Genomic DNA, 19375 nt, shown 5'->3' on the forward strand with positions numbered 1-19375 from the left:
GAAGTGGAGCTGAGTCCATGATCAGATCAGCCATGATCTTATTGAATGACAGAGCAGGCTTGTGGGGCTGCATGGCCAATTAGAGGAAGCAGGTTTGCTGACGTCTTTTGATGACGCGTCTTCAGCCAGTTTCCTTAAAGGGAACATGACCAACTTTATTTTGACATTTCTGCTGTCAGTGTTCTACAGCATCGAGGTGCTGCAAACACTGACAAGTACTGCACAAAAGTGCACAGCTTCACTCAGGCTCTCCCATGACTCTCTCCATATGCTTATGCAGGGAGTCACAGCAAACAGGAAGGTTCTCTTCCCTTCCCATATATCATGTATCTCACATTACTGTATATTACTGTATATTACCATGCTATACATGACTGTAACTGGATATGACCTGTAACAATAAGCATACCTTACCACCAGGGGTGCACTTGCTGGAGACACTCCATACCTGTCCCACTGAGGTATATAAAGGGACGTCTCAGGCAAGTGCAGCACTGGAGAGCTGGAATGAAAGGTGCAGGTCCTGAGTGATCTTGACTTCAGCATGTGTCTCGTGTAAGTCAGTACATTAGAGTCAGGACTTAACAGTGGCGACGAGTTACGGGATCACAGAATCCACAGAATGGCTACCAACAGCTCAGATGAGAAATACAATGCTGGAGACAATTGGGATGACTTTATAGAAAGGCTCCAGCAAAGCTTTGTGACCAAAGACTGGCTGTGCGACGATAAAGCAGACAAGAGAAGAGCCCATCTCTTGACCAGCTGTGGCTCGAAAACATACGCTTTAATGAAAGACCTGCTGGCACCCGAGAAACCAACAAGCAAGTCGTTTGAGGAGTTGAGCACACTGGTGAGAGACCACCTGAAATCAGCGAGCAGCCTACACATGGCCAGACACAGGTTCTACAACTACAGATGCTGTGTAGGCCAAAGCATACCCGACTTCGTGGCGGAACTTCGGAAGCTGGGTACTTTATGTGAGTTCCCCGATGAACTAAGGAGAGAAGTACTGAGAGACTTTTTTATTGAAGGAATAGGCCACGCAGGCATATTCCAAAAGCTTATAGAGACTAAGAACTTGACTTTAGAGACAGCAGCACTGGTCACACAGACGTTCTTGGCAGGCGAAGAAGAAACGAGGCTGATCTATACTTCGGGTACGACAACCAACGAGGCATCGGAACAAGGGGTTCACATTGTGAAACAAACCGCTACCCCCACACACAGACAAAGGCAGGAGAGCAGGCCTTCAACAGCAGACAGTGGCACCAGAAGCCATCAAAATCAAGGGCCACATGAACGGCCGATCACACCTCATCAACCCACAATGCGAGCAATCAACAACAGATTGAGAGAAGCTCAAGGGAGATCAGCCAGACGCAGCTCATCCTTCGGAAACAATGGAAACGGTCTGTGTTGGAGATGTGGGGGAAGGCACTCAACCAGGGTGTGTCGATTTCAGCATGCCGTTGGCAGAAACTGCAACTACACAGGGCATCTGGCTCGCTTGTGCAGAAAAACAGCAGCTCGGCTGGTATACGAATCGGAAGGGTCGGAAAGTGGAGCAGAAGATGGTCGGAACAGTGCGCGGGACGCCGAGGTACAGCGGGTTAACACGATCAATGTCCACTGTTCTTACACCAAGACGCCTCCAATTATGATGAGGGTTCTACTCAACGGGATACCCGTCAACATGGAACTGGACATGGGGGCTAGTCAATCTCTCATGAGTGTTCAACAATTTGAACAGCTGTGGCCGCACAAAAGCAACAGACCAAAACTCACAAAGATTGACACCAAACTAAGGACCTATATTAAAGAAATTGTCCCAGTCCTTGGCAGCGCCATGCTCTCAGTCACACACAAAGGGATGGTGAACCGACTTTCCCTGTGAATTGTCCCCGGGGCTCTCCCAGCCCTGTTGGGAAGAAGCTGGCTAGCAAAACTTAATTGGAAATGGGATGATGTTCACGCCATGTCGTCAGAGGAACCGACCTCCTGCTCAACAGTTCTAAGCCGTTTTGAACATCTCTTTCATCCAGGTGTGGGCACCTTCAAAGGGGCTAAAGTTAGAATCTACATCACACAGAATGCCAGACCGGTCCATCACAAGGCTAGAGCTGTGCCTTATGTGATGAGGGAAAAGATTGAAAACAAACTGGACCGGCTTCTGTGAGAAGACATAATTTCTCCCATGGAATTCAGCGACTGGGCAAGCCCCATCATCCCCATCATGAAGCCTGATGGATCCGTGTGAATCCGTGGGGATTACAAGTCTACCATAAACAGAGTCTCCCTACAGGACCAATACCCGCTGCCCAGAGCAGAGGACCTATTTGCCACGTTGGCTGGAGGAAAACTTTTCTCGAAACTTGACCTCACATCTGCGTATATGACGCAAGAACTGACCGAAGAGTCTAAGCTACTCACCACCATCAACACACATCAAGGCCTTTTTGTGTACAATCGATGCCCATTCGGCATCAGGTCGGCAGCTGCTATATTCCAGCGCAACATGGAGAGTCTGCTCAAGTCCATCCCGGGGACGGTTGTGTTTCAAGATGACATACTCATCACGGGCAGGGACACCGATTCTCATCTCCGCAATCTTGAGGAAGTACTAAGTCGATTGGATCGGGTAGGCCTAAGAGTTCAGAAATCCAAGTGTCTGATTCTCGCGCCTGAAGTTGAATTTTTGGGCAGAAGGATTTCCGCTGATGGAATCCGCCCAACCGAATCCAAAACCGAAGCGATTCGCCTGGCACCCAGGCCCCGGAATGTCTCGGAACTGCGCGCCTTTCTCGGGCTACTCAATTACTTTGGGAACTTTATGCAGAACTTGAGCACACTGCTGGAGCTCTCCACGTGCTACTCAGAAAGGGATGTGATTGGTTTTGGGGGAACGCCCAGGAACGCGCCTTCAATAAGGCACGCAACCTTCTATGTTCCAAGAGTGTTTTAGCCTTTATTGACCCAGGTAAAAAGTTAGTCCTTATGTGTGATGCGTCAGCCTACGGGGTCGGGTGCATTTTACAGCACGACAATGATGCGGATAAATTGCAGCCCGTTGCTTATGCCTCCATGTCACTTTCGCGGGCGAGTGCGGGTACGGTATGGTTGAGAAGGAGGCGCTCGCGTGCGTGTACGGTGTCAAAAAGATGCACCAATATCTTTTCGGGCCAAGTTTGCGTTAGAAACTGACCACAAACCCCTTACGTCCCTACTATCCGAGTGCAAGGCAATCAACGCCAACGCCTCGGCACGCATTCAGTGGTGGGCACTCATGCTGGCGGCTTACGACTACACGATAAGGCACAGACCAGGCACAGACAACTGTGCCGACGTGCTTAGCAGGCTACCCCTGGTGACCACAGAAGGGTCCGACAAACAGGACTGACCAGGTTCGCCCATGGCGGCTCACCAAATCAGAGCCTGGACGACCAGCGACCCCACGTTATCTCTAGTTAAAAGATGCGTTTTAACCGGTGACTGGGCAGAGGCTCGCGATGCCTGCCCCGAGAAGGTCAAACCCTTCCATAGGCGCATGCATGAACTCTCACTACAGGCAGACTGCCTGATGTGGGGCAGCCGAGTAGTTATGCCCTTACGAGTCAGGGAGGCGTTTGTCCAGGAGCTCCATTGTGAGCACCCGGGGATCGTCCTTATGAAGGCCATAGCCAGATCTCATGTCTGGTGGCCTGGCATTCATGTGGACTTGGAGCTCTGCGTCCGTCGGTGCACCATTTGTGCCCAACTCAGTAATGCCCCCAGGGAGGCCCCCCATAGCCCCTGGCCCTGGCCCACCAAACCGTGGTCGCGGGTGCATGTAGACTATGCGGGCCCATTCATGGGCAAAATGTTCCTCGTAGTCGTTGATGCATTTTCAAAATTGATCGATTGCAGCATTTTAAACTCGAGCACCACCTCCACCATTGTGGAGAGCCGTAGAACCATGTTTGCAACGCACGGTATTCCTGACATATTGGTCAGTGATAATGGTCCGTGCTTCACCAGCGCAGAATTTCACGATTTAATAGTTGACCACGGTATAAATCACGTTAAGACGGCACCTTTCAAGCCGGCCTCCAATGGCCAGGCGGAGCGAGCAGCGCAGATCATTAAACAAGGCATGCTCAGGTCCCACGCTGCAGAATCGCCTGTCACGACTGCTGCTGGCATACAGATCTCGTCCGCATTCATTGATTGGGGTTCCCCCCGCGCAACTATTGATGAAATGAACCTTAAAGACCCAGGCTCTCGTTAATCCTCCCAGACATGTATGAAATTGTTGAGGCTAAGCTTCAAAAGCTAACTGAGTACCATGACCGAAATTCGAGGGGGAGGTGGAATGAGATAGGGGACAAAGTGTTTGTGCTAAACTATGGCCGGGGTCCCAAATGGTATGCAGGGACAGTAACAGACAAAGAGGGAAACAGGCTACTGGTTGTACAAATGGACAATGGCCAAACCTGCCGGAGGCATGTAGACCAAGTAAAAAGTAGATTCACTGATAACACTGAAGAACCAGAGGCAGACTACAATATGGAACTCACACCACACCTGGTGGACAGACAGGTGGAACAACCTGAGGAAAGGGCAATCTCAACAGACAGCCCAGGCGAGATACCAGCAATCACACCGAACAGAAAACAGGCACCAAGGCAAACAACTGAACCACAACTAAGATGCTCCACGCGAGAGCGCCGACCACCTGAGAGACTGAATCTATAAAGGCAATAAAACCTTGGAGGAGGGTGATGTCATGTATCTCACATTACTGCATATAACTATCTTACCATGCTATACATGACTGTAACTGGATATGACCTGTAACAATAAGCATACTTTACCACCAGGGGTGCACTTGCAGGAGACACTCCATACCTGTCCCACTGTGGTATATAAAGGGAGGTCTCAGGCAAGTGCAGCAGTGGGAGAGCTGGAATGAAAGGTGCAGATCCTGAGTGACCTTGACTTTAGCATATGTCTCGTGTAAGTCAGTACATTAGAGTCAGGACTTAACACCATGGGAGTAAGAGTCACAGGAGATCAACGCAGCCTGGTTGCACATTGCACAGAAGGGCACAAGCAGGGATGTGGTCAGCAGGACCTGGGTGCAGTGCCGCAAATGTTTCAATGATCTCAGTTACTGCAAAGCCACACTCAACGTCATCCTGCTGTGCCTCTCAGCACATCTCCATCACTCTGCCTTTCCTGCTTTACTCCAGCACACATCCTTACTCACACCAACTGACCTTGCACCTCTACCCATTCCACTCTATCTACATTATCACATCCCGATCTCACTAGCCACCCCTCACACTCACCCGCAACCTAGTGCAATCATATCATAAGGGTAGGCATGGGTGTTTTATGCAATGTTCCTGTAAAGTTTCTGTTAATGTGTTGTCAAACATTGAAACCTTTATTTCAATACTTTGCGTTGTTGGACAGATTTCTGTGCACCTTTGGGAGTGGCTTAGTGAGTTGTAGTGAATGGTGAGACAGCAATGGTGATGAGTGTGAAAGGAATGGCTTGGGCATTGTAGGGATGCTTTATGGTATTGGTGTGGGGTGGTGCCAACCTGGCACATCATATGGCAGCCAGGTTATGCAGCATCAAGTGAAGTAAATGTGGCCATGGAGAGGCCATGCCTGGCCTCCTGGGCAGCAATGTGGTCGGGTGTTGATGCCCTGTGTCCTTGCAGCATCAGGTGATTGCGGAGAAGGTTGGTGTTGTTGGTGCTGCTGGTGTGCCTGGTGCTGCTGGTGTTGGGGCTGATCGTGGCCCTGAGGACCAAGGTGAGAGAGTATAAAGGGCACCCATGGTGATGGAATAGATGGCAGGTGAAGTAGAGATGTGATCTGTCAATGGTGAGAGAAGTAATGAGGTCAGTCTGGATGGAGACTTGTGTAAAGATTTGCAGCATGGTGAATCTGTTGTGGAAATGCAGCGAGGACAAGCTTGTGGCTGAGGGAAGATATCTCTGTAAGGTGGTAGCATTTACTTTACATTTGAAGCTGTCAACTCAACAGCTGATTCAATGGCTTGTGAACTCCTGCCTCGAGCAGTGCGGACCCCATGGGCCAGCACATAAAATCAAAAGGTGAACTCAAATGTGTTCTTCATCATCTCTGAACAAGGTTAAAATGATTTGAATTGCTCAGCGTTGACAGACCCGACATTGGGGAAAGGCATGCGTTGGCGGGTTCATGCAGAATCCTGACCCACTGGGGAAGAAAACACTTTCCCACCCAACTCACCGATCGCACTCACTGAACCCCCAGAAAATGCAGCCCAACATTTCAGGTCAATGGCCTTTCATCAGAACTGGAAAAAGCTAGAGATATAACAAGTTTCAAACAAATACAGAGGGAGGGAAAGGGGTAGGGGAGGAAAGAACAAAAGGGAAGGTCTATGATCGGGTGGAATGCAGGAGAGAATATGGGCTGGATTTTCCGTTTTGATGTTTTTGGGGTGATAATGGCCGTGGTAAAGCTTGTGCCCGGGAACAGTTTGAGCCTCAGTAAGTTTCGGCAGCTGGGGCCTGCGGCAGGGCGTTGTACACCTCTCTTGGGCGCTAGGATGGAAAACTCCTGAGCTAAAGAGCCGGGCCTGGAGCGCTCCGAGAGATGCCTGGGGGTGGGAGGGAGCCTAAAAAACCCCCCACAAAAACATTCCCAAAACTTTTCCCATGCCACCACAACACAAATTGCAAAAAAAATTAAAAGAAAAAAACAATCACACGTAGGAGTCCATTACCTACCTCTCCGCTGTCGTGATCGTTGGACTGCCCCGATTTCCCAGGCAGTCGTTGTAAGGTATGCTTCAGGGCGTCTGGGTTGGGCAGGAGTTCAAACTCGCGCCGATGTCACAGCCAGGGGCGTTGCACACCGGGCGCAGCTCTTCTGGGTGCCGCTTAGCGCCACCGCAAAACCGGACCCGAGGATCGCTGTGGGGTGCTGGAGGCATACCACCGCCATTGCCGCCGCTCCGGGGTGAAAAATGGAATGGAGAGGCGCTGAAAATCCACCCCTAAATGAAAAAAGGGATGATGGTGCAAGGCAAAAGGAAGTGGTAATGGAACAAGTAAAGAAACAAAAGATGGATCTAGAAGAGATGGAAATGGGAATGGCAGAATCATCACCAGCTGCTGTCTGAAAAGATGGGAGCAGAGGTTATGGTCTGAAATTGTTAAATTCAATGTTGAGTCCGGAAGGCTGCAAAGGGTGTAATCAACATTCAAAATCAAATGGTTATTAGCTGGTAATTATATATAGAATAAAAAGAAATAAAACAAATGGAAATCTGAAATGCAAAAACAACTCAGTCAGCATCTTGCAGGGAAGGACGGGGTCATGTTTTGGGAAGGACTCTTCCTCAGAATTGAGATTACAACATAAATTTTGCATCCAATAGTCTTAAAATGTTACTTACATTGCAGAATAAATACCTTGCTAAATTATCCTGTGAATTTCAGATGAGACCCATCTTGCAGATGAGATATTAAACCAAGGCTCTGTTTGGTCTCTCAGGTGGACGTAAAAGATCCCATGGCACTATTTCGAGGAAGAGCAAGGGAATTATCCTCGGTGTCCTGACCAATACATATCCCACATCAACATACCAAAAACAAATTATCTGGCCATTATCGCATCGCTGTTTGTGGGAGCTTGCTGTGTGCAAATTACTGCGTTTCCTACATTACAACAGTGCCTACACTGCAAAAATACTTCATTGGCTGTAAAGTGCTTTGGGATGTCTGGTGGTAATGAAAGGCATTATATAAATGCAAGTCATTTTTTTATGTAACTATTATGTACTTATGTTAAAATACTCTCTCACTGTCTTAAATCAAAATATAGTTTTAAATAAATAATGGCTGGTTTGAAGTGAGCAATAGCAGATTGAGTTGTCATCTATAAAACTTGCACTTGCACAATGCTTATATGATACAGCTCTAACTTTTACGAATTATGCATCTGAACTTGTAGTCTGGAATCTAGCCTTAAATACCAATACAGATTAAAGAGAAAATTATTTTATTCATTTAGATGAACTCAAAACTTATTTTTTACCACTCACATAATTCTTCAATGCTTGATAACGTGCATTGTGCATATTGACGATAAATAAAATTCAGAGGTATGTAGCTTCCTTAGTCCGGTTGAAATGAAGCATGGAGCAGATAAACAACTTTGAATATCTATGCATGTATGAATTGTGGGTGTTCAATTATCAACTGCTGTTCTGATTGGTTCATTTATTTTTCATGAAGATCAAATGCATGTTTTGAAAAATAATTGTTTCATTTAATTGGGTAACCCATGCTGAAGGCCATGGCTTAGGACATACTAAGATTGAAAAGAGTAGGAGATAAGATGAGGTAAATCAAAAAGGAGTGAATAGGTGACACCAAGCTTGCACTTTAAAGATCTGATGATTGTTAGTAAAGAAGATCGAGAGAGGGAAGGAGTTTTTCAGTTTTGAGAGTCTGAAATCAATGTTATAGTAATATGATTAGATTTGATTTCAATGCAGTGAGGATACAGACGCAAGAAAGAGGATGTAGGATGGCCTACATTAAGTGTCCACTTAAATAAAATAGATTCAACATAATAGAGATTTTATTTTCTATTTAGGTAAAATGTCAACTGCTAATTCATCAATCTAATTAAGATGTTTGAAGATAGGAAAATCTAGCTACATTCCGTGCCTGGAATTTTGGTACATGAGGTTTGTCTAGGAGGCAACTGATAACGAGCTGATATTATTAATATTGGATTTCTTCCAAAATTTACAACTCAACATTCATGTTAAACATGAGGCACATTTCTCTGCAGAATATCTAATAGAGGCTAGATTTTTTTACTTCCTCAAATTTCTTCACCATTCCTCTACCCCTGAAGGCAATAGCTTTTTAGATACAGTTCCACACACTTTAACAATTTCCCATCTCTCATCAAACTGGCTGTTCTTTATGCATGCACCTAGACAGAGTGTTGGCAGGCTATTTTACTGTGGGGGCATCACAGTTGAACCTGATTGGATTCTCACCCGACATCCTCATACTTCCAGCGGGAGGGGGGTCAATGGTTAGTGATCAGAAGGCGGATTCTGGCTAATTTCCCCCTGTCTGGTTCAGGGTCCTGAGGTAAAATGTTGTGCTACTACTTGGCTGAAATCAACTAACTCAGCACAAACAGGTGAATTATTGAAATTGGTATCGGGGAGCAGTTCCACTTTTGGTAGAGGATTTGCGTTGCAAATTACTGGGGATGTTATTGCACAATGCTTACTACGCTTCTATCAGATTCCTATCTCTGTTATTTTAAATAGATTGATGGGTGAACAATTCCATTAAAATAGCAGAGAGAAAATTAGAGAGAGGAACTTGGTATGAGAATATTAACCATTTGTGTAATAACATCGCTGATAGTTATTTAACCCCGTGTGTCTTTGAGAATGGATTTAATTTATGAACCTTTTGATGCTAGGATCTTTTTATTAACAGAAAGATTTATATTTTAAATAAGTTGGTTTAACATACTGACAGTTTTCAAAATTAATTTCCCATTATAGTCGCTGCCTTCTATACACAATTGGCTGTGGAAATTCAAAGCAATCTGATAGAGAAAGAAACAATTTCATAAGTGGCTCATGAACGTCCAGTAAACCATGATGACCCAATAATTTTCTTCATTGCTGTGAATGAAGAGGTTGAAGCTTGGGATAAGGGGTGGTCACATAGATTGGAGAATGACATGCCAGAACATGTACTGCTGAATAATTCAGACACATTGTATAATCAATTCAAATTCTGAGCAATGACGATACTTTAAAAAAGATTTGTCATGTATAAAAACCTGAAGGAGCTAAGGGAATTATTGTGTGGTTTATTTATCTACCTGATTCCTTGAATTGAAGCAATGAGTTAGTGAAATCTTAATTACATGCAGCTAATGCAGTTATACATTAAAAATAATCAAGAAGTGCTAGAAATGTACAGCAGGGCAGTCCATTATCATAAGGAGAAAGATTAATGTTTGGGTGGGCCACGTCATCAGACCTGTCACTTCTGTTTAGATTTATAAAGATTTAGGTAAGTGCCATTATCAGGATATGGTAACCTAGTAGTTGTGGTGCCAGACTGGCAAGTTGTGAAATTGAATTTGTGGGCTGGCACCAGAAAAACAACTTTAAAGCTGCTGGGCTGTTGTGAAAACCCAACTGGTTTACTAATGTTCTTCACATGTCCTTCAGGAAGGGGCATGTCACCTTGAACTGGTCTGGCATACATGATAGCTAATAATCAGTGAGCTTATTGGTATTTCTTCTCTACCAGTGAGTGCAAGGTTACTGCAGAAAGATCTTGTACCCACAGCAGTATATTATTTTTTCTAGTTGTTTATTCTGCTACCATCAGCTTTCAAGACTCATGCTCCAAATTTATATGCTGGACAATAGGAAATATGAACCTGGCCTCGTATATATATTTTCTTTAAATGCTATGGGACTTCAGTCTGTTTGTGATCAAAGCAGAGGTATCATCATGTCTGTTGTGCCATCTACCAAAGTGTGAGACCTAAGAACCCCCAAGCCTATGGTACAAGAAGATTTATCAAACTGGACCACAGTTGGTGAGCTTACGGGTGGGTGAGTGGGTGAAATGTTCCGAATCACATCATCTGCGAGAGGACTCAGCTACCGTGCGGAAATCTGATATGGATTTGAGCTAAAGGTTATACGCTATCAGGAAGAACTGGCAAACTGGAAAATTTTCTTACTTATGTCAAATGCTTCAGAGGCTGGAAGAAATTAGGTATGTTGAAAACGAATATTTTGATAAACGGAAAGTGAATTCCGTGAGGTTAGTGAAGTGGGAATTAAGATTGTCTCTGGATAAATGTAAATCTTGTGCTTTAATATAAAATGTGCTGCTAAAGTTGGCAGTACTTTGACAAATAATAGTGGACAGAGTGGATTTCTTCCTCGTATCCCTGGGTATTGGGAAAATGCGTGAGATTATTCAGTTATTGAGACGTAGACATTGGGCTCTTCATGTAGCTTTTTAAATAAAGTTGGAATCAATCCAAACTTAATTGAAAAATAATTTGATTCACTCTACTCTATTAAAAGGGCATCTCTGCATCTAATATGAGTAGAATTGAATTAGTTGTATTTTGTTAACAAAGTGAATATTGTATTAAATTTACAAATCTTCTTGATGAAATTAGCTTTCCAAAACAATATCTATGGTGCTTTAATGTAACTAATATCATGCTTTATAACCCAGTGCTGTACTGACACAAACTTGCATGTAAAACAACCCAAATTGCACAGATCTTGAGATGTACAACCAGCGCTCAATAACATTTAACGTCTGCCGGAAATGTTTTGCAGAACCAGTTTTTAAAAGTTGTCAAACCTCATTTGGCGGGTCAGTTCTGCCTGGGCCATGATATTTATGGAAGTTTATTGATTGCTCACAAATAGGCATCCAGTTGACCACATACTTACAATATTGTTTTCGTGTTCGGTATTGCAAAGAAATAGAAAATCTTACCTCTGTTCTTGGGAAAGTAATAATGTACAGATTTTAAAAGCAAAGTATTGAATATCCATCCTTTTTCCACGTGAATTTGATATTTTATTAAATTCCAATGATTGATCTTCAAACACTATGTGCTGATCTGTCTCTCAGATATCGCAGCAGTGTGAGTACCCAAAGGGATTGTCAGTCCTTCAGCTGTTGAATATTGTTTGTCTTCTCACAATTTTCAAAATATTACCCGCTTCCCTTCATATGTCATCTATGAAAATTATATTTTAAATGATGATACAGCACAAAACATATATCTTTGTCTCACTCAGTTTTTATTGTTGAAATTCTCTTCTAGTACTTCAACACTTTTAGGCTATTCAAATGCCACTGATCATGCCCTCAGAACATGTACTTGATAGAGATCTATGGAAAGCAAAGTCTGATGGTTCTGCCTCGGCTTTTATTTTTTAATTGACACATGCTCTGTTGGAGCACCTGCAAAGACTAAATCTTATCCATCTCTGTTTTCTACTATGTAAATTATTTTTTTTTGTTTTGCTTTCATGGTCTCCGCAAATTCACATAGAATCTTGTCGTTCAATACTGCATTCTCTAGTTTTGCTAAAGTAAAATTTGTGTTTGGTGAACAAAAAACTTTATGACATTTTTATATTCATTTAATTTTGGGGGGCAGGGGAGCTCCATAGTTTTTGAAGTTTACAGTTAGAATTCTACACAATGGCATTCATTTGTTTATTTGGATTATTATACTTTTATGTAAATATATTTTGAGTAAGTGTGTACAATTAATATTCTTGTCAAATACTATATTATCATGATGCTATTTGAATAGATTTACATGTAACATTTTTGTCTTTATTAATAAGAGACTTTAGATGTCAACCTTGATTCAGTGATAGCGCTATTGGCTCTGAGTTGGAAGGTCATGGGTTCAAGCCCCTTCTCTAGAAATATGAGCACATAATCTAGGCTGACATTCAGTGCAGTAGCGAGGGAGTGCTGCACTGTCAGAGATGCCCTATAAGAATATACAAAGGGTCTAACGCCTGTTTCATGGCGGATGGCACAATTTTGGCGGAGAATGTGCACGTGCACAGCGCCCATCGTATTGGAGGCTTAGGTGTCCATTTTACCCTTGTAATACAGCCATGGTCACATCAAACTTTTAGTCCAAAATATCTTGTATTTAGGCATCAGTCTTAGCTCAGTAGTAACACTCTTGCTTTGGAGTGAGAAGGTCATGAGTTTGTTCCACACACCAGATTTTGAGTGCAGAATCCATACTGACATCTCAGCCGAGTACTGAGGGAATGCTGCACTGTCGGAGGTGCCGTCTTTCAGTTGCAACATTAAACCAAGGCCCCTTTTTCCCAGTCAGCTGGACATAAAAGATCTCATGGCACTATTTGAATAAGAGCAGGGGAGTTCTCCTGTTGTCTTGGCCAATGTTACTTAAACTATATCACTAAAACAGAATATCTAGTTATTTATCTCATTGTTGTATGTGGGACCTTGCTGAGCGCAAATTAACTGCTGCATTTTTCTACAAAAGTTACCGCACTTAAAAAGTACTTCCATGTCTATGAAGTGTTTTGGGACTTCCTGAGGTTATGAAAGGTGTTATATAAATGCAAGTTTGTTTGTACATGACAATGTGATGTATCCATATATTTCAGAATATGGAATAATTTTAAAAGGAAATTTAACAGAAAAATAAAAGATGGCTTTATTTTCGGGGTTTGCAGAAATTCCTTTGGCCAGTTCTTGATTTAATCTTACTGGGGTTATTTTAACTTTGGGCGATGGTGTAGAGCGGGCAATAGTGAACTAGCCACTCATTATACCCCACGCCTGATATTCCTATCCATTGACTTCAGTTTGATATCGCCCTTTTTATGACATCGCCCAACGATAAAAATATTCACACTGTCTTTTTACAGCTTCACCACATTTATTTTTCAGTCATTTTTTTCCTTCTGTTTTCTTCTCTTCAATGTCTTTACTACACTTTTAAACCATGGAACTAAATTTCATATATGGGGAGCGGGCGGGGAAGTGGAGCTGAGTCCATGATCAGATCAGCCATGATCTTATTAAATGGCGGATCAGGCTCGAGGGACCGTATGGCCTACTCCTGTTCCCATTTCTTATGTTCTTATGTTCTTAGCAAATAAATAGGGAGTTATATATGTGATGAAAATTATTGATATATATTTTAGAATTTATAACAGCAGGTTTACATTACATTTTTTTCTGTTTTGAGTTTTGCATTAATGGTTTTGCATTCCAAGGTGTTTATTTTTTCACAAACTAGAGAGCTCTTTAAATTATTTTTCTTGAAGGAAAGCTGTGCTGTTGGCCCCTCTGTAAAATGTCCTATATGTTCCAATCTTTTTTGCAGTCCTTTGCTGCACTGTTTATTTATGTGAAGATTTTGTCAATGATTTATTGATGGTGTGGCATTGTATTAATGTGTGCAATTCACTGGGCTAGAAGTGAGAGAGAGCGAGATAACTTTGCAGCTCAGGGTTGACATGGAGACATGATGGCTATTTTAGAGTTAATTTGGTTACCTTTGGGGGTTTAATGAGTAATTTAGCGGAACTTTCCCTCAACAGATTTACTAGGTGGAGTAGAGTCTATGAAGAAGTAGATTGTACATGATCTGTTGAAAGAGCAGGCTTGATGGGCTGAATGTGCATTTCTTGTTCCACAATGATGTATGTTTTCATGAGACACTGCTTTCCTGAGAGGAAGGGTCGGAAGAAAATTGCATGAGAGGCAACAACTCTTAAGAAAAGCTTGTCTGCTACATCAGTGAGAACTCCAAGATATTTTCCATACTCTACATTGTGGGTGAGTTTTCTGCAGTAAGTGTTGGTTAGTCCGGATCTGAAACCAAAGCTCAGGTCTTCTTGTGTTCTGATGAAACGCTATACCTCCAGTCGTCTTGGTTAACCCTTGCCACTGGATAAAGGCCTAGCTCTGTCAAGCCATGTGGTGGCTGGTGTGCAACGGTCACCACACATTAAATAAATTCACGCACAAGCATCTTCCACCCCTCAATTGGAGTTCAGGACTGGAACATCGGGTCCTTCATTGAAACATCTGTGAACTCGTGGAAGCAAGTCTCTTTTAGATACTGACGGACTTGCTGTGTATTTCTAGCATTTTCCTTTTATATTTTGGATATCTGGCACTCACAACCCTTTGACTCAGGTTTTCTTGCAACAATTTGCCTCTCAAAACATAAAACACAAAGACTGATGAGAATTCTTTCCCCAGTCCTCATAGAAAAGGAAAACAAATCAGCTGGTTACAGAACCTATTTTGGCACAAAAATGCTTGGCTTTTTTAAGGATTGAAGAATTAATTTTAAAAAGCCAAATGTGACTTCTCTCTAACCTTTTCATTATCTGGTATTTTAAAAACCCAGTGACATAAATGGAAAGTTTTTTTTCTGGGGAGGATAGCAAGTTCAAATATCATAGCACGGAGCAGAGTGAACCTTTTAAAGGCACAAATGGTACATTCAGAGCAAAACAGGAAACCAGCCTTTAATGTCACTTTTCCAGCGAGCCAGTTTTATGGTTGAAATTTAAAATAAATAGTCATTTAATCAGGCAGATGCCTCTGTAATGCGGTTCGTTTAGCAGTATGTTTGCCAGTGAGAAAGCCACTTCAGGTTAAAATGATTTAGTACGGTTTAGTGGATCATGCTGGGCTAGTTGCTGAAATTCAAAGAGAAGACCAGGAGGTACTGGAATTTTCATTTTCTTATGGGTATCAAACGTGAAGAAACAACTCAAACAGAATCGATATACACTACAGTCTGAGAGTTTTATCTTAATGACCACATCACTTTATTAATACTACCTATCACTTTAGAGGGAAACTGTTTAGGGATTTAAAGCAGTCATGCCGCTTTATATTTCCTTAGCGCCTGGCAGCCGAGTAGCTGCTGTTTGACTGGAGCCACAGTGGCAATGACAGGTAAAAGAGTCCAGGGGTGAGCAGCTAGTTTACTGGCTAGCAAATGATATGTGTGTGTCTGCAATTTCTCGTGGTCTATAGGGAGCAAATGCTGCATGATTGCCTCCAGAGATGTACACCTCATAATTCTGAATTCGGTTGGAGGAGGAGTGGACAACTGGGGCCTTAGTCTCAGGTCTGACCCTCTAAAATTTAGATTGCACTGAATAAAATGGATCCAAAATACAATTGCCCATCTGATATGAAGAGTTCTCCCCCTGAGTAAAAAAGATCTAATTGTCTCAGTGCAAACATTGACACAGCTTGACATTCTGAACAGAGCTAGAACTTGCATTTATATAGCACTTTTCATGTCCTCAGGACATCCGAAATCTCTTCAAAGCCCAAGAGTTATTTTTTGAAATGTAGTCACTGTTGTAGAGAAATGCGGCAGCCAGTTTGTGCTCAGCAAGGTTCCACAAATAAAAATGAGATAAATGGTGAAGCGGCAATATTAGTTACATATTGCATTCTTTAAACCAATCCGTATTGTATATTAGGTTAACTTTTATTCAGATACTCTGAGCCTCACACTAAAGATTGCTCTTCAGAGAAGATCCAATAGAGCATATTTTAACCTTAAAACGTGTTTGTGTTCTAATATTCTAATGTTCAAATCTGAAAGGACCAAGAATCTATCAAAGCAGAGAATTCAAGTTTTGCGTGTGAAAATGTGCTAATTTATTACTTTCAATAATATGTTAAACTTTAGTAGGAGATGTAGGAGAGCACACTCACTTTGAATAAAACAAGGTTAACCAAATTTAAATTTGGTATGTTTGCTAGATGCAAACTTGACATACAAAAGTTATGTTGTTCATTTTTGAAATTTTTGACAACATGAAAACTGAATTTAAATAGATTGAATTGCAATAGACCTTTCAGACCTGTAGTGGAAATTTTAAACCATCAATGTTAAGAATGAGGTATGACCACATTGACAAATATTTCTGAATTGGGAAATCTTATTGTGTACTGTGTACTGTTTAAAAAAAAAACAAGGTGGTTTTAGCAATGCTTTTCTATAGACCACTCAAAAAGTGGTAAGAATGTGGAATGCGCTACCATAAGGAGTAGTTGAGCCTTTAAGAGGAAGCTAGATAGAGATAGGAATCGAAGGGTATGCTCATAGGGTTAGATGAAAAAGGGTAAGAGGAGCATAAATGCCGACATAGACTAGTTGGGCCAAATGGCCTGTTGTTGTGTTATAGACTCGATGTAACTTGATGTACATTATAATATTTCACTCTAGAAGTTCTAAGGGGTTTTGTCAAAAGTTCTCAGTCTTGTTCCAAATGGATAGTAATTTAACAACCCTTGAAAATGAAAAGGATAATACATCACACGGGTACAGTAGTAAAGTAGTTATATTACTGGACTAGTAATCCAGAGGCTTGGACTAATGATTCTGGAGATGTGAGTTCAAATCCCACCATGGCACCATGAATTTAAATTCAGTTAATTAAATAAATCTGGAATAAAAAGGTAGTATCAGTGATTGTCATAAAAACCCATCTGGTTCACTAATGTTCTTTAGGGAAGGAAACCTACCGTCCTCACCTGGTCTGGCCGAGATGTGACTCCAGACCCGCAGCAATGTGGTTGACTCCTAACTGCCCTCTGAAATGGCAGCTCACTACCACCTTTTCAAGGGCAATTAGGAATGGACAATTAATGCTGGACTTGCCAGCGATGCTCACATCCCAGGAACTAATTTTTAAAAATCTGTATACAGTGCTGAATAGTTACGGAATTGGCAACTAATGTGAGATGTCTAGAAGTACTTTGCTTATCAGAAAGTGTGTGTGCGGCGCGTGTTCCTGCTATTTTTGTTTCAAATTGTTACGGTTGTATTATTCTCAGCAATTTAATTAGGACATTTATTGAAAAGACACTCCATAAAAAAAACACAACTGGTGTGATTTTTTTTCCTTACACAGATTTCCCAAATTAGATCTGCTCAAGAAATTTGTTTGAGATATGAGGACTTTAGAGATCAGTCTTCCTCTCTTGCTGTTTACCTCTTCTGCTTCGGATGCAGCGTAGAGGAGTGAAATATTTCCTGATTTAATCTTTGTTTTTTAAAACGCTCAAATAGAAATAGATTTGACAGAATTTGCTTATACAATTCAATCTCTATATTTTCCCTGTATATTTCCCTTCTTCTCCTGCAGGTTCTGACTTGTGGTGGGGTAAGGTCCCATGGACACCAATAACATCCCTAAATGGTCAAGCTAAATGTGAGCCTCGACAATGATTACCAGAAAGTTGTGTAACTGTTGGTGGGGGGAGCGGGGGCCTTCATAGTCGTACCAGATCCTGTCCCCATTTTCTATGTGCAATTTTCTGTACGGTATGCTGGACAGTGTTCAGGAGCAGAATGTCTGGCTGAATTTGGCCCCTCCAGCCTGAGGCATTGAGGCGTATTATAGCACAACTAGTACCATTGTGGCTGAGATTAACTAACTCGGCATAGGCTGGCAAGCCAACGGGGGACTTTCCTGGTTTAGTGGGAGAGTATTTCTGTACGAGCACAATGACAATCCATATGTGGTGCTTTTAAAATTGTAATTTTTAAAAGCAAACATCTATAATTGAGACTGCTAATCGTTACTTGACCTGTTTGGATATAAAGACAAATTCACTGATCCAGCACTTCTCGTGTTTTAACCCTATCTCTGATCTGCATTCCTTTTAAGCACAGCCAACCATTGAGTGTGTGGAATTGCTAACAGGATGTCTAGATGACCATAAACATGAACGTTGGTATTGAATTTGAGGATGAGGGCTTTCCTCATGGCTCGGTAGGTTTGTCCAAGGAGTAGTTGAGCCATGCATCGTAGCAAGGTCCCAGGGTTAATCTGTGACCTGTGCTGAAGCTACTTATCTTGGCCAACGTGATGCTATAATTGACCTCAGTGCTCCATTTGGGGACAGAAAAATTGGCCAGTGTTTCTGTTCCTAATTTCTATCCAATGATCCCTGCTGCAAGTGTGAATTTCAGGTGAGGATAAATCAGACTCAGCCGTGATGGTCCAAATGGTCAAATAGCCTGCCAACTGTCACTGTCAAGGCTCTTGCATTAATAATTGCCATTTGGGTGAAGACCTGGAGGATGCTTATTGCTGTGGGACATTAACCAGGTGAAGAACCATCTTTAGAAGAGGGGAGGAAATTGGGGTAAAGAAAACAAATTTAGATCACGTTGATGTTGTACCACTAAAAACACATGCTATGCTGTTGAGCTTTAGCCTGTCACAGACCGGCAGTGCAGTTAGTGGGCACATATACTTTGCCTGACCACAACTCAATCTACCCAGCATGAAAGGCCGCAACAACACTCACAGGCCTGGCTCTGGTTTAATTCAACCCATGCACTACATTCAGAATATATTTTTGACTATTTTTCGTTTCTCAAGTTCACGTGTTGGCAAAAAGAATGTTGCTGATGGCAGTCTGTGGTGTATTAACAGAAAGCTGGCCTTTTGGTTAATTGAAGTAACCTGACCCACGGTTAGAGACACAGTGATTGGGTTTATCTGTCAAATGTTCATTAATGAATCAATTAGTTTCTGTCATTTTGTTTCAGAAAGGATGGGCTGTGCCACTAGTAGTGAAAAGCGAAGGCATAGCTTTACCCACAGGGACCAGGCGAATGAGCTGCATTGTGGAGCCATGTCACCAGTTCGTTCATTATCGCGGCATGTGAGTACAGCCGTAAGGATACTTATGTATTTATTTTACTTAGACTTTTAAGGCGTGCTACTGGAGTG

At 42.4% G+C, this 19375-nt stretch overlaps 1 protein-coding gene across 4 annotated transcripts in view; it reads left to right on the forward strand.

Annotated features, from left to right (window-relative positions):
- LOC139267214 (proto-oncogene tyrosine-protein kinase LCK-like) overlaps window positions 1–19375 on the forward strand; it is a 178444-nt gene that overhangs the window by 48956 nt on the left and 110113 nt on the right. For 3 of the 4 annotated variants that reach the window (XM_070885179.1, XM_070885182.1, XM_070885180.1), the window contains exon 2: window positions 19192–19307. In XM_070885179.1, coding sequence (XP_070741280.1) covers window positions 19197–19307 — 111 coding nt within the window. In that variant the 5' untranslated portion in view covers window positions 19192–19196. Of the gene's footprint in view, window positions 1–18699; window positions 18783–19191; window positions 19308–19375 lie in introns of those variants that run through there. The other variant, XM_070885181.1, reaches the window with a different exon arrangement.

The sequence above is a fragment of the Pristiophorus japonicus genome, chromosome 7 (assembly GCF_044704955.1).
Source record: "Pristiophorus japonicus isolate sPriJap1 chromosome 7, sPriJap1.hap1, whole genome shotgun sequence".
NCBI classification, from domain to species: Eukaryota; Metazoa; Chordata; class Chondrichthyes; family Pristiophoridae; genus Pristiophorus; species Pristiophorus japonicus.